This window comes from Lithobates pipiens, unplaced genomic scaffold, assembly GCF_037356315.1.
Source record: "Lithobates pipiens isolate NorthernLeopardFrog02 unplaced genomic scaffold, aLitPip1_a1.2 Scaffold_19, whole genome shotgun sequence".
Taxonomy (NCBI): Eukaryota; Metazoa; Chordata; class Amphibia; order Anura; family Ranidae; genus Lithobates; species Lithobates pipiens.
The window spans coordinates 55,106,493-55,133,464 of NW_027507764.1; the positions used below are offsets into that span (position 1 = coordinate 55,106,493).

The following is a 26,972-nucleotide window of genomic DNA, read 5'->3' on the forward strand; positions in this document are numbered from 1 at the left end:
TCAGGAAAAGACTGGGCAAAAATGGCCTGCATGGCAGAGTTCCAAGTAGAAAACCACTGCTGAGCAAAAAGAACATCAAAGCTTGTCTCAATTTCTCCACAACACATCTTGATGATCCCCAAGACTTTTGGGACAACATTCTGTGGACCGATGAGACAAAAGTGGAACTCTTTGGAAGGTGTGTGTCCAAGTATATCTGGCGTAGAAGGAACACTGCATTTCATAAAAAGAACATTATACCAACAGTAAAATATGGTGGTGGTAGTGTGATGGTCTGGGGCTGTTTTGCTGCTTCAGGACCTGGAAGACTTGCCGTGATAAAAGGAACTATGAATTCTGCTGTCTACCAAGAGATCCTGAAGGAGAATGTCCGACCATCTGTTCGTGTACTCAAGCTGAAACGAACTTGGGTTCTGCAGCAGGACAATGATCCTAAACACACCAGCAAGTCCATCACCGAATGGCTGAAGAAAAACAAAATGAAGACTTTGGAGTGGCCTAGCCAAAGTCCTGACCTGAATCCTATTGAGATGTTGTGGTATGACCTTAAAAAGGCCGTTCATGCTCGAAAACCCTCTAATGTAACTGAATTAGGACAATTCTGCAAAGATGAGTGGGCCAAAATTCCTCCAGGACGCTGTAAAAGCCTCATTGCACGTTATCGCAAACGCTTGGTTGCAGTTGTTGCTGCTAAGGGTGGCCCAACCAGTTATTAGGTTTAGGGGGCAATCACTTTTTCACACAGGGCCATGATGGTTTGGATTTTTTTTCACCTTTAATAATAAACACCTTCATTTACAAATTGCATTTTGTGTTTACTTGTGTTGTCCTTGACTATTGTTTAAATTGGTTTGATGTTCCGAAACACTTAAGTGTGACAAACATGCAAAGGAACAGGAAATGAGGAAGGGGGCAAACACTTTTTTCACACCACTGTATATTCTAGAAATGAATACAAAGCTTACTGATTGGCTGAGTCGGAGATGCAGCCTGATAATGTCACAACCTCTGACTAATTAGAGGAAGTTTTGTATTCATTGTTAGAATACATCACTTTCTCTGAATGGCTGAGTGCCAATAGACTCTAATGTGTTCGCAACCAGGAACACAGTGTATGCTGTGCATAGTCTCATAGTTTCATAGTTAGTTAGGTTGAATAAAGACACCAGTCCATCCAGTTCAACCTGAGTGAGTGTCTACAATGGTCCCTTTCCCTGTACATTGCTACACCCACATCGGTCCCTATCCTCAAGGAGCCCACAATCATATACTAGGGCCAATTTTGGACAGAAGCCAATTAACATACCTGCATGACTTTGTAGTCTCAGCTACATACAATTAATACAGCACATCCACCAGCCTCACATGTTAGTGAGGGAGCTAGTTTGTTTGGGTAAAACATGGGTGCTCAACCCTGTGAAGAGTGAGGGCCACTTAAGTGATTTGGTAACCGATTGCAGGCCACAATGAACTATGGAGTTTTACCTCCCCCAAACCGCAAATGTAAATGAGACCTTACTGAGCACCTGCGGCTTTCCTGCGGGTTAGCTGCTCTGGTCCACTTTGTGAAAGCACACCAAAACCCCTTCATTCAGGATATAATAGAAGTTTATGGCCCAGTGCACTGTGCTGCACCTGCAAATCAGTGTAAAAGCAGCCTAATAACCTTTTTCTATAAGTGCTAATATGTCCATTGCAAAAATGCAGTGTATGTGATGTTTAATACACTGACCTTCTTTTCCAGCTTCTGCTGGCCTCGCTCTCCAGGCTGCTACGAAGGTCCCAGGTGAAGTGCTCAGAGTATCAATTTGCATGGGGCAGGATCTAGCGCTGCAGCGGAAGCATCGACTTATGCGGCTCCTGATCCCTCCACGACCGCCTGCTTTCTCTGCTGCGGCTCCATGTACTCTGATGCTCTGAGGTGGCAGGTCAGAAACACATCGATTGTGATCTGGGCTTGCCGACCTTTCATCCCAGAGCATGGGCATGCTCTTCCCTTGAGGTCACGAGCTACATCAGAGGGCTCCATGGGCCACAGGTTGAGCAACTCTGATGTAAAGTGTATAAAAAGCTGGAGTTCAGCTTTAAAGGATAACTAAACCCAAGAACTAAAACATTTTCATCATAGCAGCTTACCAGTCCTTGGATGTGCTGGCTGTATTATTTTTTAGCCCAAGTATACCTGTTGACTTTGTCATGTCCTTGTCACTTCCTGCAAGTTGAACTGGAAACATAAAGAATGTTATCTTCCTTCTGTAAACTACTAATACTATCTTCCCCCATGTAATGGAGATGAAGGGAGAAATACATGTTTGAATTCCAACCTGGTGACAATCATGGCCTCCTGTATAGACATAGCAGATTTATTAGTCTAGCCAACCAGGGACAGGAAGTGTGTCATTAACCAAATTACCATGTGAAAATCAGGGTTAAAAACCTGGAAAATGAATGCAGTCACCTCATCTAATCACTGGTAAGCTTCAATATATTACATTTTTGTTTTTGCTTTCATTTTTGAGTTTAGGTATGCTTTATTATGGAGTGTCCAGTAGGGGTGCTATGCCACTATTTTGGCCTTTTGGTAGGAATTGCTGGCTGTCCATTATCTCTGCTGTTATAATGGGGGATCTGAATGTCCACTGCATACAGGGCCGCTGTTAGAAATCACGGGGCCCCCGACAACCTATCTGACAGGGGCCCCCAGGAAATCAAATCACTAAAATGCCATGCAATTGTCATGTGGCAAAGCTGCATGCCTTAAAAGTTTCTAAAGCCTCTATGATGTGTTTGTCACATATATGGCAGCCCATTCAAGTGAATGGGTTACCCTATGTGCGAAAAACGAGAAAAAAAAATGAAAATGTGAGCAGGAATGTTTGTTACTGCTATGTGAAGTATAAAGGGACCTTAGGCATGGTATATAGAAATGGCTGGGCAGAGATGCCTCACAGCTGGAGAGAGAGAGAGAGAGAGAGAGATATGTGCTCTGCAGGTTCCTGGGCCCCTCTTCTGAAGTGACAGCGCTTGAGCCCCCTACAGGAGGGCTGGCTGTACTGCCCTATCAGCGGCCCTGACTGCATATGATGTGGGGCACGGGAGTAATTCCCCCAGGAAGACTAAAGGGGCCTCCTGATTTGAACGGCTCTACCTGGTCTGGCCATGGGTTAGGAAGGCAGACAGCCTGCGGTGTCAGTGGCCCCCTGGGAGCTGGTCACCCCAGGGGTGCTCTTAGTATCACTTGGGCTTGGGAAATACTCTATGAGAAAGAGCACATGGCCACTTCACCTAATATTTTTTTCTATACAGCGTCTCTTTGGGCTAGGCTGGTGTAGTTTTTGTTACCAGGTCCTTACCAGGCCTCAGGGCCTAGCCTATGCACTCGCATGGGCACTTATTAACCACTCCAGCTCCAGAAGGATTTACCCCCTTCCTAACCAGGCCATTTTTTTGCGATACGGCACTGTGTTACTTTAAATGACAATTGCGCGGTCATGTGACACTTTACCCAAATAAAATGTACCGGTATGTCCTTTTTTCCCACAAATAGAGCTTTCTTTTGGTGATATTTGATCACCTCAGCAGTTGTAGCTGCTGCTGCTGGCTTTTAATAATAGGACACTTACCCACTTACCTGTCCTGGAGTCCAGCGATGTCGGCACCGCAGCTGATGTTTCCATCAGCTGTCGTGTGCATGCCGCCGTCATTGCCGGTAAGGGAACCCGTCAGTGTAGCCTTATGCCTTCATGCCAGGAACCCTACTGTGCGAATGAGCGAGGCCCCGCTCCTTTCTCCGACAGGGGGAGGAGGAGGGAGGGGGAGGGAATACAGCGGTGATGTCGCGTGCCGCGGCGCAGACTCATGGAAGTGGGAACAGGATACCTGTCATAGACAGGTATCCGGTCCCCCCTACCCCCCAAAAGGTGCCAATTGGGGCTCCAGACGGGGCAAGCAGAATTCCACTTTTGGGTGGAACTGCACTTTAAGTGCACATTTTTTTTCATTTGTTTTTCATATGCACTTTTTTGTACACTTAGGTGTTTCGTTTTTTTCGGCACAGGAGGTAATAAAAAAAATAATGTGTATGTATGTGAGGTAGGGACTGTAAGCCCCCGTAAAGTGCTGTGTATAAATTGTCAGCACTATAAAAATGCCTGTAATTAAATGTAGCACCCTGGAGTTTAGACAGGGTTACTTCTCACAAATTTACTTGCCAGGAGTAGTTATCCTGGTTGATTGACAGAGATCTATTGATTTCTCCCTAAGTTTGGCCTTGCTGCACTTTTCTCTTCTACTACAAGGTGGCTGGGTACTAGATATGAGAAGGGCAATGCAAGCTCAGATTATGGGTATATGTGGCATCTCAACCAATGGGCAGGGGTTTTCTTAAATGCCTTGGCCTGCTGGGAGAACCCATATAATCAGGTGGAGTCAGGTGATCAATGTTCTGTGCCTCCTGGATGGCTGTCTGGGTGGACGTGTGTTGTACTGCCCTGGCTGCTAGGCCAGAGATTGTGCCTATGCCGGTCACATCTGGCTGCTAGGTTGTCTGAGGGCCTATCTAGAATCAGTCCAAACAGAAGTGACGGTTCTGACAGCCAGAGAACCTGTCATAGTCGGAGGTAGAGGGGAAGCTGTCGCCAGTAAGGGACCATCCGCCTAATTACCAGGGACTACAGTGAGTAACTGAAGCAAGTACCAGAGCAGCACTCTCACCAACTGGGGATGGTGAAGAATCTGGAAACTTCAGTGGGTATCAAGCCAGGAACCCAGCCAGCGGAGGTGATGCTTGCAGAGAAGCCTTGTGTGTCAAGCCAGGAACCGAGCAGGCCAGTGGGGTGAAGCTTGAGGGGTATCTTGAGTGCCAAGCTAGGGACCCAGCAGAGAAGTGAGGAAGATACCACTGTGAAGATTGGAGGAGCTCTAGGGATTCAGTGGCAATGAATCAGTGGGTCTAGTGAGAGACTGGAATCTCAGTGGACTGATGGAGTGATTGTAGTGGAAGTGAAGAGGAACTGTTAAGCTTTGTGTTAGGAATTGTTAAAGACTGTTGCCATAGGAGACAGCATTCCTGCACATGCAGATGTGGAGTCTTGCTGGGTGCCTTTCTCTGCATGGCTGTCCTCCTGTTGAAGTCTCAGAGACTGCCAATTAATCTTGCAACTACTTAAGGGTGTCCTGGCTCTAACCCTTTTTGCCCCCAAAAAGTTTGTTAAGAAAAATAAATTATATTTGTTTTGCATTCAAGAAGTGTCTGGCGGCCAATAACTTGAACTACCTTGCACCCACCACACCTCACAACCCACCATATACAGAAGGATGTCAGCTTCCTCTGGCCCTGGAGGTTCTCATTAGACTGAAGGAGGCCTGGGACCTTGCTACATAAATAACTGAATAAAAACAAAATAGCTGTATAGTTAGTATGCAGCACTTCTGTTTTTCAGCCAAGTTTGGTAAGAGACCATGTTGACGCTAGGCCGCATGAACAATAACAGGCTGAAATATTGCTATTGGTCTAGACTGAGATCTGCCCATCTAAGACCTTACAGAACGCATCCCTCACAAGATCAATCGTAGGAACTGTAAGTACAGTCTAGGTTTTTTTTATCACGAATGCACAGACACATCTACCAGGAATGAGAATGATGTATGTTGGCGTGGGCAGAGGGAGCCTTCGAAGGTCTGGTGGTAATCCGCAGGTTTTTGGTTGCCATGGTAACCACCAGCAACCTCAGCTGGGTGTGGGCCCGAGCAGGAAGGTAAAGCACAAATCCCCATGCAGGCTGCACGCCTCATCTGCGAGAAGTATTATTTTTCACAGCCGGCTTATTTTAGGTAAACATTAGGCAATCTGTCATGCTTTTTAAATAAGCAAAAGCTTGGGGATTTGTAGCATGCACCGAAAAAAAATGAATAAAAAGAGAAGTTATACTTTTGGAAGTGTTTTATTTTTATAATAAACAACCATTTCGTTTAGAAATCAATTCAATGAAATGTGTTAAACTATGTATAAACTATGTTTGTCTAAAGCTGAATTCTAGCCACTCAAGGACTCATTTAATCCGGGTTATGTATTCATTAAAAAAATTACATATTTTTTCAGTACCTTAATCTGGTTTTATATCATCGTCCAATAATTGCCTGGGAAACAGGAAGCAGGAGGAGCAACACTCTGAGCCAATCTGGGTGCAGCTCCAACCCACAGCCCCCCGTAATACTCACCTGAGTCCCCTCTCGATCCAGAGATGTGCACGAGAGCCTTGACTGTCCTAAGACTCCCTCTTCTCATTGGTTGAGCAGTCAGTGAGCCAATGAGAAAAGAGCGGGGGACTGCGCCTCTATGTGTCTTATAGACAGCATGCACCAGTGCCCCATAGCAAGCGGCTTGCTATTGGGGACACTGGTAAGGGGGGAGGAGCCAAGGGCTACCGGTAGACCCGAGAAGAACAGGATCCGGGCTGCTCAGCTGAACCTTTAATACCACTTTAAGGCCTCTTGCACACTACAGCTTGAAAAAGCTCAGTACAACTTTTTTTTTTTTTACTTAGCTAAATTACAGCCCATTAATTGTAATGTCAAGGCGCATAACAAGCGGCGTGCAATCTTCAGTAAAAAAAAATTTGAAAAATCTGCTTTTTTTGGTCAGTAATTCATGCCTCATGAGCGCAAATGTCCATTTACATATTGTGCAGAACGAAAACGCAAGAATAAGTTTTCGCGCATTTGCGTGAAAATGCGTGCGTGTGTGTGAAATTGCACAAACGCATATAAGCAAAAATGTGTATAAATATGCGCAAATACATAAAAAAAAAAAAAAAAAAAGTAGATGCTCAAACAGGCGTATCATGTGCAAGAGGCCTAATTGTCCAATCATACGCTGAGGTGTGTCCTGAAACAGGATGTATTGGTTAGTATAATTTGCAGGGAGGACCCACCTGTGCTGTCTAGTAGGGGTACCTGGATCAAAGGGTTGGCTAATCGTTTGATAGGTGAAAAGTTTCTGTGCTGCAGCGACAAGAAAGGGGCACTACACTTAACAACCCTTTTTTTGTAATCAAATACTTTTTTTTCTGACACTATTGGACCTCTTTTAGTTCTGATGTAGAGATTTGGTTCTAAAAGTCTTTAAAGTGTAACTAATGGCCCTTACACACGATCTGAATAACGTACGAAAACTGTCATCCGAGGAAGAATCGTACGATTTTTCGGATCGTGTGTACACTACTTTCGAGAGCCGATCACGACAGTTCATCCTGTATTATTTGATCGGCCAAGCACGAAAATTTTCCTCGTACGATACCAGATGGCACGATTTTCGTTTGGTCAGTACAGTTGTCGTCCGAAAATACAACACAAATACATTACAAAACATGACATCACTTCTGATTTTTTTTTTTTCTGTCGTACGAGAATTTTCGTGACTTTTTTTACCTATTCAATTTCTACTTGCGACTATTAAGCGAAAAAGGTCGTATGATATTCGGATCGTGTGTACGGGTCTTAAACCCAAATAAAAATTCATAAAGTAGAGGCTTCCCTCCCAGTCCTGTCCATCAATGTCATAATTTCTCTCTTATTTTCATTTTTTTACCTATAGATGACACCAGAAGTCTCAAAAAAACGCAGCAGTGCTCCTGTTTTATATATATATATATATATATATATATATATATATATATATATATATATATATATATATATATATATATATATATATATATGTATATATACACATATACGGTACATATATATATATATATATATATATATATATATATATATATATATATATATATATATATATATATATATATAGAACATACACGCACACACTGATAGTGACAATAAAAGAATTGGGGGTTATTTACAATAGGCAAATCCACTTTGCACTACAAGTGCAAACTGCAAGCGCAAAGTGCAAGTGCACTTGGAAGTGCAGTCTCTGTAAATCTAAGGGGTAGTTCTGAAATGAGGGGAAGCTCTGCTGATTTTATCATCCAATCATGTGCCAGCTAAAATGCTGTTTTTTATCTTCCTTGCATGTCCCCCTCGGATCCACAGTGGCTGCACTTCCAAGTGCACTTTCAGTGCAATTTCAAGTGGACTTTGCACTTGTAGTTTGCACTTGTAATGCAAAATGAATTTGCCTTTCGTAAATAACCCCCAATGTCCTCATGGCATAAGACAAAAACACGCAGATCAATATATCCAAACTGCAGTAGTATCAAAGCTCCACCTTAATTTCGCACAAAAATACAGAAGGGTGCCGCAGCCACACCGGGCCCATGCCGAAATATACAAGGGGAGTAATCACTGACCTAAGTCATCCATGGTTTCCTCACCTTATCAAACTATCTAGGGCAACTCCTAGCAATGTAAGTCAGTTTGTACATAGAAAGAGCAGCGTTCATAGATTTTTCCCAGGAACCCACAGAGGGGGTAAAATTTCTCTCTACATATATATTTTCTTTAAAGCATAGAAGGGGAGGCAAATAGCAAAAAGCAATGCGTCCAACTGATGATGGTGGAAACAATGATTAGACAGGGTTCTCCAACCTGCCAGATCACTATTTCCCCTCGAAGAGCCTCAGAGCAAGCGGTGGAAGGGTTGACTTTGACATCTTTGCCTTTGGTGCTAGAGGAACTTGTCCCAGCATCAATTGCCATTTAGGAAACAGAACTTGCCATGTGTGATATAGGTTTTACATGTACTGTAGAATACCTAGGTGCACAAGTGTGAAAAACAGCTGACTGTGTTGTTCTATACCTGGCAGTGAAATATATATTCTGGAGTTGTCTTCTTAAACTTCATGTTCCATACTAAAGCGACTCCATCAGGTTCATGAGGAGCATCTTCGTTATTATTGTAAGATGCCACCATCAGCTCAGGATACTGGAAGACAAAAAAACATTTCCTCCACTAACATTGTATGAAAGATGTCTTTATGTACAGATTAATGACTTAATACACAAAATACTGTTCTTTAAATATTGATCTTCTTAAATCAACCCATTTGTTATATCCAGTTAACTAAGCAAGGCTTACCTGTAAATACTCACCTTTCCTGCTGCTCATGCCACTGAACATCATTCTGTTTAGCAGAAACTGTCCCCAGAAGTATGCTGGGAAACCAACACTTACAGAGGCTCTGGGTTTCAGCAAAATGGCAGCCTCCAGCAAGAAGAAACAGGAGCAATGCTGGAGGCAATATACGGCACACACAAATTTTGGTAGCATAATTAATATTGTGGAATGTATCAAGTTGTTATGGGTAAAGTTCTGCTTTAAGTCCCTCTACATCAAATGAATCAAACCATGTCTTTATGGAGCTGGCTTTGTGCACAGGGGTATAGTCATGCTGGAAGTTTGGAACAAATCTAGTCTACAAATTATTTGCGAACTGTAGAATTAACAGTACTCTTCACTGGAAACACCTAAATCTGAGGTGCCCACATACTCTTGCATATTTTTAGGTGACATTCACATTTCCACATGTTGTTCTAGTGCCCCATACACACGGTCGGAAATTCCGACAGAAAAAGTCTGATTGGATTATGTTGTTGGAAAATCCGATCGTGTGTGGGCTCTATTGAACTTTTTCTGTTGGAATTTCCAACGGAAAAAGTTTGAGAGCTGGATCTCCGACAACAAAATCCGATCTGACTTTTTCCAATCGCGTGTAGAGTATTCTGATGCACAAAGTGCCACGCATGCTCAGAAAAAATTTGGAGACGAAAGCTATTGGCTACAGTCCTGTCGTACGTTACGAACGCCACCTCGTTCCGAACAATCGGATTTTCCAACAACTTTGTGCGACCGTGTGTATGCAAGACTAGTTTCGGTCAAAATCCATCTGAAAAAATCCAATGAATTTTGTGGTCGGAATGTCCGACCGTATGTATGGGGCATTAATCTTCATATTTTTAAACACAACCCTTATGCCGTGTACACACGATTGGATTTTCTGATGGAAAATGTTGGATGTGAGCTTGTTGGTGGTAAATCCGACTGTGTGTATGATCCATCGGACATTTGTTGTCGGACTTTCCACCAACAAATGTTGGCTAGCATGCTCTCAAATTTTTAGCCAACAAATGTCTGTTGTCAGACTTTCCGATCATGTGTACACAAGTCCTTCGGACAAAAGTCCAAAGTACAAACGCATGTTCGGAAGCAAGGATGAGCCAGAAGAGCTCAGTTTTGTAAAACTAGCGTTCGTAATGGAGATATCACATGACTATTGAACTTCCTTTTTATCGGCTCGCCATACATCTTGCATGTCACTACGTTCGCAAATGTTGGCCAACATTTGTGTGACCATGTGTATGAAAGGCAAGTTGGAGCCAACAACCTTCGAACAAAATTCCACGGGTTTGTTGTCGGAAAGTCCGATTGTGTGTACAGAGCATGAGGCCTTATGCACCTGGACGCTCGCCAGCTCCTGTGTACAGAGGCGTAAAATCCCTTGCACTTTCCGACAACCGCCAATACAAGTGAATTACTGTACAAAGCCATGCTCAGGTAATACCAATGGCTTCTGCATTGGAATTTACATGTGCATATGCGGCTTCTCCCCAAAAAATAAAAGCTGCATGTCTGAGAAGCACTGTAAGGGCATGTGGGGCCTCCCAAGGCTCCAGAAAACATCAGGGATTTTGGTCCTTAGCACACAGAAGTTGCTGTGCATCCGTGTTCATGAGGTCTTACTAGACAGTTGCTGGAATCAAAGGATAAACCACCTAATGCATGGTACACACAATGAGATTATCGGATAAATGATTGTCTGTTTTTTTTTTTTGCATGCTAGTCTCATATTAAAAATGAAGAGTTTACTAAAGTTAAGAAAACTCTCATACGACAGAATAAAAATTTGGGAGTGACGTCATGTGTTGTAGTGTATTTGTATTGTATTTCCAAACGACAACTGTACTGATTATTCTCAACCAGAACACGAAAGCGAGGAAAAGAGGGCAATAGAATTTTTCCGTCAAAAGCATTGCAGCCAAGTAAAATCAAAATTCTTTGTTACATATTTATAGAAAATATACAATAAAGGCATAAAACCAGGCATTTAAAAAAATAGCCAATTTCAATGGCTTAACTGTAAATATGCTGTTATACTCTCAGTCATCATACTTACAGTTGAAATGGGCTATTTTTAAATGTCTGGTTTTATGCCTTTTTTGTATATTTTCTATAATTATGTAACAAAGAATTTTGATTTTTACTTGGCTACAATGCTTTTGACGGTACCAGGAAAAATCATACTGCCCTCTTTTCCTTGCATTCGAGTTCTGGTTCAGAATATACCATCTCAGGCTGTAGGTACCCTTTCATTAAGACCCCTTTCACACTGGGGCGTTTTTCAGGCGTTTTTCATGCGCGTCAGCGTTAAAAAAAGCGCCTGAAAGAAGCCGCAACTGCAATCCCAATGTAAAAGCCCGAGTGCTTTCACACCGAGATCCCTTTCATACTGGGGCGTTTTTCAGGCGCTTCAGCGTTAAAAAAATGAGCCTGAAAGAAGCTGCAACTGCAATCCCAATGTAAAAGCCCGAGTGCTTTCACACTGAGGCGCTGCGCTGGCAGGGCGTCAAAAAAAAGTCCTGCAAGCAGCTTCTTTGCAGCGCTTTCGGAGCGGTGAATACAACGCTCCTAAAGCGCCCCTTCCCATTGAAATCAATGGGAAGCGCCTGTAAAACGCCAGAAAAACGCCTGAAAAACGCTATAGGCAGCAGCGTTTTGTGGGCGCTTTTAACCCTTTATTTGGCCACTAGCAGGGGTTAAAAGCGCCCCAATAATGCTCGAAAAATGCTGGTAAAGCGCTGCTAGTTTAAGCGGCGCTTTACGAGCGTTTTTCGGGCGCTGACATTGTGAAAGGGTTTCTTAAAGCACTTGGGCTTTCACATTGGGACTGCAGATGAGGCTTCTTTCAAGCACTTTACAGGCGCTTTTTTTAACGCTAAAGCGCCTGAAAAACGCCTGAAAAACGCCCCAGTGTGAAAGGGGTCTAATTGTATAATAGTAAGAGAACTAAAAATATTTTTCATAACTGTACTTATGATCTGGTATTGTCCGAGAAAATTTTTCATCCTTGTCCCATTGGATAATATCGGATGAACTGTCGTGATCGTCTCTCGAAAACTGTGTACTAACGATCAGATGATCAAATGATCGATTCGAAAGCGGTATTTTTTGTACGATTTTATGATCATGTGTATGGGCCATAAGGATTGTGTTGTTTTCAGCCGGGCTGCTCAGATCCCACAGTCTGTAGTTCTAGGCAACCAACTATGTCAGTTTTGCAAAGCTCTTAGACACTAAAGATAAGACAGATGTTCAGTTTAAACAGGCCCACAACTAGAGGTCGACCTATATGGGTTTCTCTCTGGTCGATGCCAATATTTAGAAATCGCTGCGGCTGATGGCTGATATATGATGCCGATTTTTTCGGGCCGACATTTTAGGCCGATTTTTTTTTTCTCTTTTCCTCTTTTTTATTTTATTTCCCATCATCTCATAAAATCTGACTCCTTTCACACTGGGGCATTTTTCAGGCACTTTTGGGCTAAAAATAGCACCTGAAAAGTGCCTGCAAAATGGCTACCCTGCAGTGTCAGTGTGAAAGCCCGAGTGCTTTTCACACTGAGGGGATGGCAGGATGTTAAAAAAAAAGTTCTGCAAGCAGCCTCTTTGGAACGGTGTATACCGCTCCCTCACCACTCCTGCCCATTGAAATGAATGGGCCCTGCTGCCGAAGCACCTGCTAAGCGATTCAGCTGCAGCACTACATGGGCGCATTTAACCCCTTCATCGGCCGCTAGCTAGGTTATAAGTGCCCCCCTAGCAGCCGAATAGCGCCGCTAAAATGATGGTAAAGCGCCACTAACACTAGCAGCATAATACATAATAAGTAATAAGCGATACAGAAAATTTCTTACATTTAAACATTTATTAAACAAAACAAACCTCCAATCAGTTCACTTGTATGTATAATTTAGATTAAAAAAAGCCCTATATCTTAAATATTAAATACACAAAAAGAGGTAATCAAAACTTTTGGACGAAAAAAAATGGGCAAACTACTGTTTTAGTTTTTTTTTTAAATCATGAGTGTATTTTTTCCTAAGAAAAATTGCGTTTGAAAGACCGCTGCGCAAATGCCGTGTGACATAAAATATTGCAACAACCGATATTTTATTCCCTAGGGTCTCTGCTAAAAAATAAAAATAAATAATGTTTGGGGGTTCTAAGTAATTTTATAGCAGAAAATACAGGATTTTTACATGTAAGCAATAAGTGTCAGAAAAGATTTAGTCTTTAAATAGTTAAACTGAGAACTTCTACACACAAGTTCAGCTCATTGATAAGTATAAATATTGTATCTCTTTAGCTTCTTTTCTCAGACTTGGCAGGCTGCCCAGAGAGGAGAAACAAGTAACTTCTCCTCAGGAAGACTTCAGGCAACTTGCATTGACGTCTATTACAATATTCATTTGCAAGTCGCGATGACGTTTTAAATCAGCCTTTTTTATCAGCACAATCGGCTGATGCCGATTAATTAAAAAACGCCAAATATCAGCCGATATATCGGTCGACCTCTACCCACAACTAACAACTAAGGGGTGGTCAGGGTCAGGTGTTATTCTGTTACATTACAGCAGAGGGAGAAATTCATCAATCAAGCTGTACCCTTGTAGTATATCTGTTGCACCATCTCACAGCTCCAGTTTAGCATTGCCTTGCTGATAAATGTCTACACCAGGGGTCTCCAAACTTTCTAAACAAAGGGCCAGTTTACAGTCCTTTAGACTTTACGGGGACCGGACTGTGACCAGTGGGAATAGAAAAGGTCCTGACATCAGTGGGGAAAAAATAATGCCCCATTGTTTGTTTCAGTGAGAGTAACTGCACCCCATTATTGGTGTAAGTGGGAGGAATTGTGCCCCATTGTTGATGTCATTGGGGCCCCATTGTTGGTGTCAGTGGGAGAAATTGTGTGCCATTGCTGGTGTCAGTGGGAGGAATTGTGCCCCTTCATTGATGTTAGTGGGGGGAATTATGCCTCATTGTTGGTATCAGCGGATGAAATAATGCCCAAGGCCTGGATAAAAGCAATCAAAGGGCCGCATCTGACCCCCGGGCTGCAGTTTGGAGACCACTAGTCTACACTATATTTTTGGTGAATGAATCTTTCTACAGTATACCGCACTTGTATAAGGATTTTTTTGCACTGTGGGACAGAAGGATTTCTATTTTTATCTTAATAATAATAGGAAGGCCTCATGTATTCAGAGCTTAAAAAATTTAGCTTTTACAGGCATTTGATATTTTTGTTTCCAGTCTGTAAAATAACCTTTATGTTAGCCTATGATTGTCCATTTTAGAAAAAGAAAAAAAAAAAAAAACTTTGACGTGCCTAAGTGCTTGAGGCGCATTTGAGCATTAATGCATTCCAAAAGCCAGAAACTACACGCCTAAATGCGCGTGCAATATGACGCTTTTGGAGCATTTTTTAAGCTGCTTTTTCCTGCCAGGAGTAAAAGGTGTTTAGTAGAGAAAATAAAACGCCCGTGTGCATGAGGCCTAATACCGATTACACTTACATATTGTTAAAAACACTTTTAACCTACTTGTAATGACCAATCAAGACAGGTAACCACGCGATGCTTGGACCAGTGCTCATCATAAAACTGACGATTAAATGACAAATTGGTGCCAGCTTGAATGTCCCTTAAAAATGAAAAAAAAAAAAAAAAAAAAAGTTTTAGACCACAGTTAATAACTATCATATACAAAGGCACAAAAAGGGCTCTGCAGTTGTATTGGTTGCTCCACAGAAAATATTTGAGGTAATGAAAGATATTCTTTCTGCTAAAATAATAATGCATGGCCATACCCTACATTTAGACCCAATTTTCCCATAAAGCACACATTGTCGTGTCCAGGCAGAGATGGATTATGGCAGAATGTGGCAAGGTAGCTGTTTTGCCCCCCACCAATCTCTTTGATTGACATTTAAAAGAACTGCAATAGAAACAGAGAAGCCATCCCATAGGATTCTCTGTACTGGAATGGTCTCACCAGACACTAGGGGGTTGATTTACTAAAGGCAAATAGACTGTGCATTTTGCAGGTGCCCTCTGCAAGTGCAGTTGCTCCAGAGCTTAGTAAATGAGGAAAGCAGGGCTCGAGTCCTGCGGGAACGCGTGGGAACGGCGTCCCCGCACTTTTTTCACAGCAGGAACGCCGTTCCCTTTGCAGGACCAGAGCCGCCCGAGGCTCTAACACAGTCGGCTAGCTGCTTTGTCTTCACAGAGCTGACATCGGAAGAGCAGCACAGTGATGCACGGAGAGCAGGGGCTGGCTCAGTTAACTGATTGGTTAATAGAACTGCTCTGCATTCTATCAACCAATCAGTTAACTGGGGCAGGTCCCGCCCTCTGTCCATCCCTTTGCTGCACTTCCGATGTCATCTGCTGTGTCCTGTGTAAGGTAAGACAGGGAAGAGGGCACTGTTATGAAGGAGGGAGGGGGAAAGTATCAGAAACAGAAAGGAATGAGGAGGGGTGATATAAAAGGGAGGCAGGGCAGGAATGTGAAGGGGGGTTCTACAAAGGGGGTGAGGACAGGAATGTAAAGGAGGTGCCATAAAGGGGCTGAGGACATGTTTAAATTTTAAAACTAGCTACTTGGTCATCTTCTGTACTATGTCGCATTCGCAGTCTGATCATCTCCTGTAGTATGTCGCATTCACAGTCTGGTCATCTCCTGTAGTCGCATTCGCAGTCTGGTCATCTCCTGTAGTCGCATTCGCAGTCTGGTCATCTCCTGTAGTCGCATTCGCAGTCTGATCATCTCCTGTAGTCGCATTCGCAGTCTGGTCATCTCCTGTAGTCGCATTCGCAGTCTGGTCATCTCCTGTAGTCTCATTCCCGGTCTGGTCATCTCCTGTACTATGTCGCAGTCTGGTCATCTCCTGTAGTCGCATTCGCAGTCTGGTCATCTCCTGTAGTCACATTCGCAGTCTGATCATCTCCTGTAGTCGCATTCGCAGTCTGATCATCTCCTGTAGTCGCATTCGCAGTCTGGTCATCTCCTGTAGTCGCATTCGCACTCTGGTTATCTCCTGTAGTCGCATTCGCAGTCTGATCATCTCCTGTAGTCGCATTCGCAGTCTGGTCATCTCCTGTAGTCGCATTCGCGGTCTGGTCATCTCCTGTAGTCTCATTCCCGGTCTGGTCATCTCCTGTACTATGTCGCATTCGCAGTCTGGTCATCTCCTGTAGTCGCATTCGCAGTCTGGTCATCTCCTGTAGTCGCATTCGCGGTCTGGTCATCTCCTGTAGTCTCATTCCCGGTCTGGTCATCTCCTGTACTATGTCGCATTCGCAGTCTGGTCATCTCCTGTAGTCGCATTCGCAGTCTGGTCATCTCCTGTAGTCGCATTCGCAGTCTGGTCATCTCCTGTAGTTACATTCGCAGTCTAGTCATCTCCTGTACTATGTCGCATTCGCAGTCTGGTCATCTCCTGTAGTCACATTCGCAGTCTGGTCATCTCTTGTAGCATGTCGCATTTGCAGTCACTGTATTTTATGTGAAATATATATATGCATATGAGCGTATCTTTTTTTTTTTTTTTTTTTGGTAGGGGAGTGGATCTTGGGTGGGAGTTCCCACACTTTTTTCCCCAGGACTTGACCCCTGGAGGAAAGGCTTCACTTTGCAAAGAGTATTCAATCACGTGCAAGGAAAATTAAAAATAAAGCATTTTTTCTTGCACATGATTGGATGATGGAAGTCAGCAGAGCTTCTGCCCATTTACTAAGCTCTGGAGCAACTGAACTTGCAAAGAGCACAGTCTTTTTGCCTTAAGTAAATCAACCCCTGTCTACAAGCACATCCTCCCTTGTGAAGCTTTATATATTTTCAACCTTGATTAGTTACTGGATGTCTGTTGGCAAAGAGGATCTTTTTAGATTATTCCAATTTCTCCACAAACTAATGATGACTGGACAGAAGTGTAAAATTCTTATTTTAAAGCTTATAAACGAACAAAACTACCCTTGCAGTGGGGTTTCTTATGCACTGCATGAATTAAATATGTGTTGTTGCTTAAAGTGGATGTAAACCCACTCTCATCCTTTCTAAACTACTGCAATATTGGTTATCTAGGATATACATGCCTCCTGCATGTATACTTATCTGTCAATTGTCTCCCCTCGGTCTGCTATGAGACCCGAAAAACTGCAGATTTTGTGGGTGGGTCTGTTTTGCTCAGTGGGGGGAGTCATGATGTCAGTAGACTCCCCACCCACCTCTACACTCCTCTTATCAACATGCATTTTCTCCTGTGCATTTTTTACACTGAACTTTTGCTATGATCACTAACATCCAGTCAAAACCCAGAAAAGTCCCCACATGACTTCAGCATGCCAAATCATGCTGAGGTGTGGAACAGCCAATCCTGGGAGAGCAGCAGAAGAAAGGAGTGGGAGGGAATTAAAAAATAATGCATGTCTCTTAGGCTAGTGCACAAGATATGTAAATCACCTGTCACTCACAGCAAGGGGGAGAATTTGACAAAGTTTTTCTCTGTTTGTCAAGATTAGGGATGAGCTTCGTGTTCGAGTCGAACATACGTTCGACTCGAACATCGGCTGTTCGCCCGTTCGGCGAATTCCGAACGTTATGGGCCGTTCGCGCCAAATTCGTGTGGCGCTCACGGCCCACAATGCACTGCGATGGTGCAGTGCATTGCTGGCTCATGATTGGCCAAGCATGCACTGTGACCCCGCATGCTTGGCCAATCACAGCGCTGGCAGTGAGGAGAGCCATGATTGGCCACAGGCAGGATGCCTGTGGCCAATGATAGCTCAGGCTGTGTAGTACACGCCCCACACTATATAGGGCCGCCAGCGCAGCGACCTTGTGTAGTGTGTTGGCGTCTGTAGCAGTTAGTGGGTGTTCTGTGTACCTTCAACACAGTATACACCGATCGTTATCAGACGATTTTTTGTTCTTGCTCTTCTGTAGTGGTTGTTGTCTGCGAGCCCTGACCGCAGTATACACCGCTATATTCACCTATATAGCTAGCGATGTATCTATCTTTTATAATAGAGCTTTCAGTCAGTGTTAGGAGATTGTGTGTGCTGTCTGCGTGCTCTGAACGCAGTATACAACGCTATATCCACCTATATAGCTAACTATCTTGCTCGTTTTAAATAGAGCTTTCAGTCAGTGTTAGGAGATTGTGCGTGCTGTCTGCGTGCTCTGAACGCAGTATACACCGCTATATCCACCTATATAGCTAACTATCTTGCTCGTTTTAAATAGAGCTTTCAGTCAGTGTTAGGAGATTGTGCGTGCTGTCTGCGTGCTCTGAATGCAGTATACACCACTATATCCACCTATATAGCTAACTATCTTGCTCGTTTTAAATAGAGCTTTCAGTCAGTGTTAGGACATTGTGCGTGCTGTCTGCGTGCTCTGAACGCAGTATACACCGCTATATCCACCTATATAGCTAACTATCTTGCTCGTTTTAAATAGAGCTTTCAGTCAGTGTTAGGACATTGTGCGTGCTGTCTGCGTGCTCTGAACGCAGTATACACCGCTATATCCACCTATATAGCTAACTATCTTGCTCGTTTTAAATAGAGCTTTCAGTCAGTGTTAGGACATTGTGCGTGCTGTCTGCGTGCTCTGAACGCAGTATACACCGCTATATCCACCTATATAGCTAACTATCTTGCTCGTTTTAAATAGAGCTTGCAGTCAGCGGTAGGAGATTGTGCGTGCTGTCTGCATGCTCTGAATTACAAACAGATTCTACTTAACACAACAAACCTACACAGTCCCTGTCTTGTTTGCACCGCCTGTATACTGCTGTTTTGAGTATATAGGGCCTGGGGGCCACACGTATTTCCTTTTTTCAATATGGGTACGGGATTCCCCTTAATATCTGTACAAGACCCAAAGGGGCTGGTAATGGGCAGGGAGGGCTACCCATGCCATTTTTCTCAATGATTTTCAACCATATTGCAGGAACCAGATATAACATTAAAACCGCAAGCAGTTTTAAATGGTGTTATTTCCGTTAAATGTCATTTTGTGCAGGGACTGTTCTAAACACGGGAAACACGTGGCACTTCACAGGCATACTACAGACACCCACCAGGCACGATATTTAAAGGAATATTTCACTTTTTTTTTTCACTTTAATCGTCATTAAAATCAGTGCTCCCGCCAAAACAGCCGTTTTTAAAACTTTTTTTTGCATTGACCCATGTACCCTGGGGCAGGAGCCAGGTCCCCAAACTCTTTTTAGGACAGTATCTTGCATATTAGCCGTTCAAATTAGCACTTTTAATTTCGAACGTTCGAGTCCCATAGACTTCAATGGGGTTCTAACGTTCGTACGAATTTGGGGTCTGTTCGAAAGTTCTGGTGCGAACCGAACCGGGGGGTGTTCGGCTCATCCCTAGTCAAGATTTATCTCACTGAACAATAAAAGAGGATTGCTCAGAGCTGGATTAATTCTTTGTGGCAAGACTGGGCTCAAATGATAGGAAATCTTATACTTTACATTATGACATAAAAAAACATCCACTTTAAAGCGGTATTAAACTCAAAAGCAAACATTTATTACATTGCACATTCTTAGATGTGATGACTGCATTTTTTTTTCTTTGAGAGAGTGGTCTGTTGAGTGAGTTGTCTGTTAAGAAGAAACGCGTTGGGTGAAGTTTGCACCAATTACGTCATCGTGCATGCTGGCGGGACTCACTTGGGTGAAGTGACAGGGCCCCTTTAAACCTTATGCTTAAACTCAGCATAATGCCATAACCCTTAAACTTAAAAGAACCATTGTGCCAATGCCACATAGACATTTATTTGCATCAAAATGAGATACACCAAAAAGTTGCACAAACAACCTACTGATCTTGATTATAAGATATCAGTTTTCTCCGGCATGGGTAGAGGTGAGAACGTCTTGAGATGTCTGCTGAAATGGGACAGGGGAGAGATGGAAAGCATCAGCTTTCAACTGCATTGGTAGAGGAGGAGATGCCTTGGGATGTCTCCTGGTCATCATGCACCCATCCCAGGTACTTACCTTCAGTTTGTAAATGCTATATCGACCCCTCTAGACACCACCATTGCTATGCGGCCATATTTGTCTCTTGCAGTTCATCACCCTAGCAGTATCCGGCTGATTGCTTGCTTTCAATAGGAATGGGTTTACACAAACATTGATGGAAACTAGACCTATACAATTCTACACTGTAGTAGCTTCTAGTGAATTGTCAATATGTCCAGTTATTATACATCTATCTGCTTTTTGTATGTTTTGAAATTCATCTATATACTATATTTTGTCTACAAAAGTACAACCTAGATATGAATGTGAAAAAAAAATTGCTATGTGTAACTTGGGATACTCACGTCCTGAAGAAGCAGGTGAAACCCAAGAAATGTATACACATATGGGATATCCAAAAAAGAATATACATTACAGTCCTATATGTATTTATGAAAGGTGGTCACTTAATGTATTTACTCCAGTTGGTCGGGAAATATTTCCAACATGTTGGAAAATTGGGTCCGACGGATATTCCGACTGAATCAGTCCGATGCATACCACACGCAGTCGGATTATCCGACGACATGGTCCGATAGGACACATTCCGACGGATTCTCCGACCGTGTGTACAAGGGCTTAGACAAGTCATATGCACAGAGGGCCTTTTTAACGAGAATGTGGGGGAATACAATTCTGGCACCTCCAGAACTGAATATATGTAATGCCAAAGGGTGGGTGTTAGAGGGTGTATTCATGCTGTCTACTGGGGGATCTATTGTTGTTTGGGGAGCTCTATTGTTGTTGGTGAGGGATCTTTTGTTTCTGGGAGGAATCACTGTTGAAGGAGGGGTATATTGTTGCTGGTTACTGGAGGGTCTATTGATGCTGGCTGCTGGAAGATCTGTTTTTCCTGATTGGGGTCTATTGTTGCTGGGGGGGGGGGTATTTTGTTATGGGGGGCCTGGGGAAGATCTATTGTTGTTGGAGGGGGCCTATTGGTGCTGGATGCTGGGGATCTATTTTACTGCTTTTCTTATTATCATTAACAATTTCCATAGAAAATACTTAGCACCACAAAATTATACTTAGTTCTAGATTCTCTAAAAGGGTTGGTAGTAGAAGGTGAGAAGAGGATGGGACCAAGAAACTGTACTTGATGGTGGGTAGGGGGTGGAGACAAAGCGTGATTTGGAAGAAGGAAAATCTTTGCCTGGGAAAAAAAAAGTCCTGTATATACACATTTAAAAATAAAAAATAACAAACAAAAATAAAGGTCAAAGTCACAGCAGCGGCCCGTCCATTAGGGGCTCAGGGGCACCTCCCCCCGAGTCCATGAGTCCGGCCCCTAATCTACATGTCTATGTCTAATCTACAACCTAATCTTTTTTAGAAGCACATAATTAGAGCTGGAGGCTCTAATTGGCTTCAAAAAGGATGGGCTCAGGGCACAGAGCACTGCGCCCCAAGCCCGCCCATTTGTGTGAGCAAATTAACAAAACAATATTAGCTAATGTCTTTCTGTTTCTCCTCCTGGCCAATCAGCAAGCGGGTCCTGAATCTCGATTGGCTTGGAGTCCTAAGACCCAATTGGCCACGAGTCCTAACTCCTGATTGGATGGGAGGAGAAGCGACCGCCGGAACTTGGGAGGAGACACAGGGGGGAAGCCACCACCTGGATGGGGTAAGTGCAGGGGCTGGTGGGGGGCCTGCGGGCAACGGGCGATCGATCGAGAGACGAGAGGGTGGCGCCCCCCCAAGGGTGCCAGTCGCCACCACAAGGCCAGATAGTCTTCCCTGAATTTATCGAGGAGCTGAAGATGTAAGTTGAATGAATCTCACCCTTCTTTATCTTCCAGGTCTCCCCCGCTGTAGTCAAAGAAAATATTTGAGTCTTCGGCCAAAGCTCGCTCAATGACACGGATTGTGCGATCGAAGAATATCAGAAATTCCTCTGAGTGGACTGCTTGCTGTTTTTCTTCTTCGGTTAGTTCTCTAGGTGGAACTTAAACAGAGATCCCCATAAATTTATAGAATAGAGGATACTTAAGATGGGATTCAATCAAATTTATCACTGATGAATCAGAATTTACAGATCTGTGAAATTCACAAACATGGTAAACAGGATAAACACAGTAATGTGCTATGTGAATATGCAGTACAATCACATTATGCAGGACTGGATCGACCAATCCTGACTCCCAAAAGCAAACCAGCAAGAGACATGACAGGGAACTTATATGTATATAAAAAATAGCTCATTAAGGTATTTATTGAAAACAATGCCGAATGGGTGATCAGAAAATAAATATTGGTCGGAGATGGGCTTTAGGGTGAACCAAACCAAATTGAAATGTTAATATTAAAGTTTGATATTGAGCAGCCACCCAAATAACACCTCACCTCTCTTTTCCTGTAAATCCCCCACCCTAGGACCCCCCCCCCCCACACACACACACCTTTGCAGTTAATTGTTGTTATTCAATTCTGTGTACATACCTTTTTTTCCCCCGGAACAATCCTCCAGCCAGTCACTTGATGTCATGGTTCCTTCCTCGTTTACTCTGGTATCAGAGGAATGGTCCTGTTCTCAGCACTATTATCTTATGTGTCCGAGCTGTGCAAGGATACAACCCAAGGGGGTATGTACATGACAGCCTGGACTCACAGAACATGGGTTGATGCTGGCCCAGAAGAAGAGTGGTGGAGCAGGACAAAGAAAGACACTGCTATCTTGGGGTCCTTCAGTGGCGCTCCTGGCACCTCCTCTTCTCGAGTGCCCCGTTGGAGAGCCGCTCTCCCTCCAGGCACTTGTGCGGGTGTGCTCCCATGTCCTGCTGCTGTGTCTATTGACACAGATAGCAGGACTAGCCCTGTCCCCTGACTCCTGCGTCATTCGATATGATTGACAGCAGCAGGAGCCAATGGCTACGCTGCTATCAATCTATCCAATCAGGACCCGAGGCACTGGCGAAGCTGGTGTGCTCGTCCCCGTTGCTGGAAAGATCGGGTTTAGGTAAGTAAAAGGGGGGCTCGGGGGGGGGGGGGTGCTGCATCACAGAAAAAACCTTCATGGTTTACAACCCCTTTAATAGTTTATAAAATAGAAGTAAATAAAAAAAACAAAAAAAACAGCAGGAATATAATAAATAAATGGAGGAAAATAATGAATTAATGAGGCTGACTGGAGTCAATTAAGGGTTAATAAGGGGTTAAACAAAGAAACAATTTAGTAAAAACCCCAAAAACAAGGCTGGATTCACACCTATGCAGTTTTTGTGCTTTTTGCATTTTGCAGATTTGCACTACAGTCCATTTACCATGGTTTCCTATGGAAAACGGTCTGTAGTGCAAGTCGGCAAAATGCAAAAAGCACTAAAAATGCATCGGCTCAGGCTTGATTCACATCTATGCATTTTTAGTGCTTTTTGCATTTTTTGCAGATTTTTTCTACAGAACGTGTTCCATTAGGAAACCATGTTAAATGGGCTGTAGAGCAAATCTGCAAAATGCAAAAAGCACTAAAAATGCCATAGGTGGGAATCAAGCCTAAGACCGTGTGGGGGATAGAATCGAGATCATGATCTTTTAACAATTATTTGTGCATCTCTAGTGGATGTTAAAGCTGAAAATGTAATTTCTTTTTTTCCTTCTGCTTCGCCTCTCCTCTTCTACTTTCGGAACCTAATTTTTTGGTGGGGGATGGGGTACTTAGTTTTGACAGGTACTCACTCTCCACTTCACCTAGGCGATTCCACTGGGAGTTCACTTCCCTCCCTCCCTTCTCGCAACAATCTAGGACATAGGTCCCTCAAGGCTGCTTCGTGTGGCGGTACTGGGGACCTTAAGACCGGTGAAGAACCGGCCCAGGTAAGTACCCCACTGGATCCCTGGACTGGTAAGTATCTTATTATTAAAAGTTATCAGCTACAGAATTTATAGTTGCTGACTTTTCATTTTTTTAAAGTGACTGGAGAACTGCTTAAGGCTGGATTCACACCTATGCATTTTTAGTGCTTTTTGCCTTTTGCAGATTTGGACTACAGAACGTGTTCCATACAAAACCACATTAAATGGACTGTAGTGCAAATCTGCAAAATGCAAAAAGCATTAAAAATGCATAGGTGTGAATTCAGCCTTAATCTGGGAGAGTGGGCATTTCTAGGCAGACTGAATGTATTAGGCCTGGTTCACACCCATGCAGGTTGCAGTTAATGCATATTCCGGGTGTATTTTGCATTTTTCAATACATGTTTTTGATCCATTGAAGTCTATGGAACCAAAACACAACCTGCTCGTCCCTGGCCCTGGATAGATGTGAACGTGACCCATAGGAAACTATGTTAAAAAGGAAGAAAACCCTGATGGGTTTTACTTCCTGTTTTTTAATCCTGCTTTCCCCTGCAAAGTAAAAGCATAACAAGCTAGTATGCATCGCATACTAGTCCATTATGTGCCACTTACCTGCAATCGAAGCCCACGCTGTCCCCACTTGTGGCTGTATCCATCTTCGCCTCTCTTCCTTCCAGGGCCACAAACTCCGGCTCTGTGACTGGCCGGAGTTGCACGACCGTGACATGTGCCCGGGAGCCGTCAGTCAAGGCACTTGCCAGTGAAGAAACGGCACGGAGGGCCGTTTCTTCACAGTGCATGCGCTGATGACATTGGCGCTTGCGCATATGGTAAATATCTCTTAAACCAAGCAGGTTTAGGGGATATTTACAGTACCTACAGGTAAGCCTTATTATAGGCTTACTGGTAGGTACGAGTGGTGTAATAGGGTTTACAACCACTTTAAATGGACTGTAGTGTACTTCTGCAGAACTGAAAACGCACACAAAAAAAATGCATGGGTGTGAATCAGTCCTTACACACAATTGTGATTGCGATTTCCTTAGATAAAGTCCACAGGTGGTGCTGACCCTCCTAGATTGAAACAACTAAATCCAATGAATGAAAGGTGTGGGCCAGGGAGGTAAGCCTGGGAAGAAATAAGTAAAATGATGCTGGACATCCTCCACATGGGAAATGAGGCTGTATCTGTCTTGCTGCGGCTTCTTATGCATACTGTAAGAAGCTCGCAATGTGCAGTAAAATCATTCAATTTCAGTACCGAAGAGGAACCTATACAACTGTGCAAGACTGAAGAGAAGGCTGGAGTTCTGCTTTAAACTTCTTCGCAGGCTCTAGCCCAAAATAATAATAGACAACACCGCCATTGTTAAAGACTCAATCCATCTGATGTTCCTAATCACCATTTAGTGTATGCTGTAATTGAAAGCAATCAATGTAAAGCTGTTTACCTTCTTTTGAATCCTGCTTTTCTTCTTGATTGTCAAATTCCGAATCGTGATCTGTTTTTAGTTCCACCATTTCCTCATCCTCTTCCTCTTCTATGTAACCAAAACAAAGAGTCACATATCAATAAAAAGTTATCCTTTTACAAACAACAGTTAATGCACACTAACGTAAACGAGTCATTAAAACGCACATCAGCAGCGACCAGAACATCAATTCCCGCAGAGATTAAAATTTTCATATATGTTCAAAGTTCTAATCCAGCGCTGTAAATGAAGCCCAGCGGGAACGTTTCCTACAGAAAGACCTAGAGTTGAAAGTGTCAGTGGAGTAACTCACTCGTGAGCTACTTTCTGTTTGCCTTTCTTTATTACTGGGAACCTATTTATATCTTGCAGCAATTGTTTTGCGATTCTGTGGCTTAATATTGGCCCAAATATGCCTAATGTGGACCTTTCAGTAACTTTACAAGTCTGTATTTCAAATGCATGATATGTCACAACACACAGCAAAAGAACCAATTGAAAAAAAAAGATAAACCTTTCATTATTTATGTTCATACTATTCCAACAAGTTGCACAACTTCTGATCTGACTTTGCCCTTGCGACGTTCCATGCTAAATAAGAACGTGGGCGGTCCCCCGTCAATATCCTTACCAGACTCAAAGTCCAAGGATATTGACGGGGGACCGCCCACGTTCTTATTTAGCATGGAACGTGGCCATCCGGTGACATCATCCAAAGACCCCGCCCCCTTATGGCATCCACGTCCAGGGCATGATGAGGTGTTGACGTTGAAAGGGGTTGGGTCTCAGGATGACATCACCAAATGGCAACCCCCCACGTCTATAAAAGAACCGGCAGAGAGTGGAGCTGGCACAACTTTAGGAGCTACAGTGCCTTTAAAAAAACCTCCATACCCCTGTAAATTTTCCACATTTTGTCATGTTACAACCAAAAACGTATGTATTTTATTGGAATTTTATGTGATAGACCAACACAAAGTGGTACATAACTGTGAAGTGGAAGGAAAATTATAATTTATTTATTTATTTTTCTTACAAATAAATATGTAAATGCGGCGTGCATTTGTATTCAGCCCCCCTTACTCTGATACTCCTAACTAAAATCTAGTGGAACCAATTGCCTTCAGAAGTCATCGAACCTGTGTGTAATTTAATCTCAGTATAAATACAGCTGTTCTTTGAAGCCCTCTGAGGTTTGTTAGAGAACCTTAGTGAACACACAGCATCTTGAAACCCAAGGAACAGACCAGACAGGTCAGGAATAACATTGTGGAGAAGTTTAAAGCAGGGTTAGGTTATAAAAAATGTCCCGAGCTTTGAATATCTCATGGAGTACTTTTCAATCCATCATCCGAAAACCGAAAGACTAGAGTATAGCACAACTGTAAACCTACCAAGACATGGCCGTCCACCTCAACTGACAGGCCGGGCAAGAAGAGCATTAATGAGAGAAGCAACCAAGAGGCCCATGGTAACTCTGGAGGAGCTGCAGAGCTCCACAGCTCAGGTGGGAGAATCTGTCCACAGGACAACTATTAGTCGTGCTCTCCACAAATCTGCCCTTTATGGA

General features: G+C 43.2%; 1 protein-coding gene across 4 annotated transcripts in view; it reads right to left on the minus strand.

Annotated features, from left to right (window-relative positions):
* The window catches only part of DYNC1I1 (dynein cytoplasmic 1 intermediate chain 1), a 792,350-nt gene that overhangs the window by 269,105 nt on the left and 496,273 nt on the right, over positions 1–26,972 (minus strand). For all 4 annotated transcript variants that reach the window (XM_077490748.1, XM_077490750.1, XM_077490749.1 and 1 more), the window contains 4 exons: positions 25,382–25,471; positions 21,921–22,083; positions 14,629–14,728; positions 8,765–8,890 (listed from right to left, as the gene is read on the minus strand). In XM_077490748.1, coding sequence (XP_077346874.1) covers positions 8,765–8,890; positions 14,629–14,728; positions 21,921–22,083; positions 25,382–25,471 — 479 coding nt within the window. The remainder of the gene's footprint in view (positions 1–8,764; positions 8,891–14,628; positions 14,729–21,920; positions 22,084–25,381; positions 25,472–26,972) is intronic.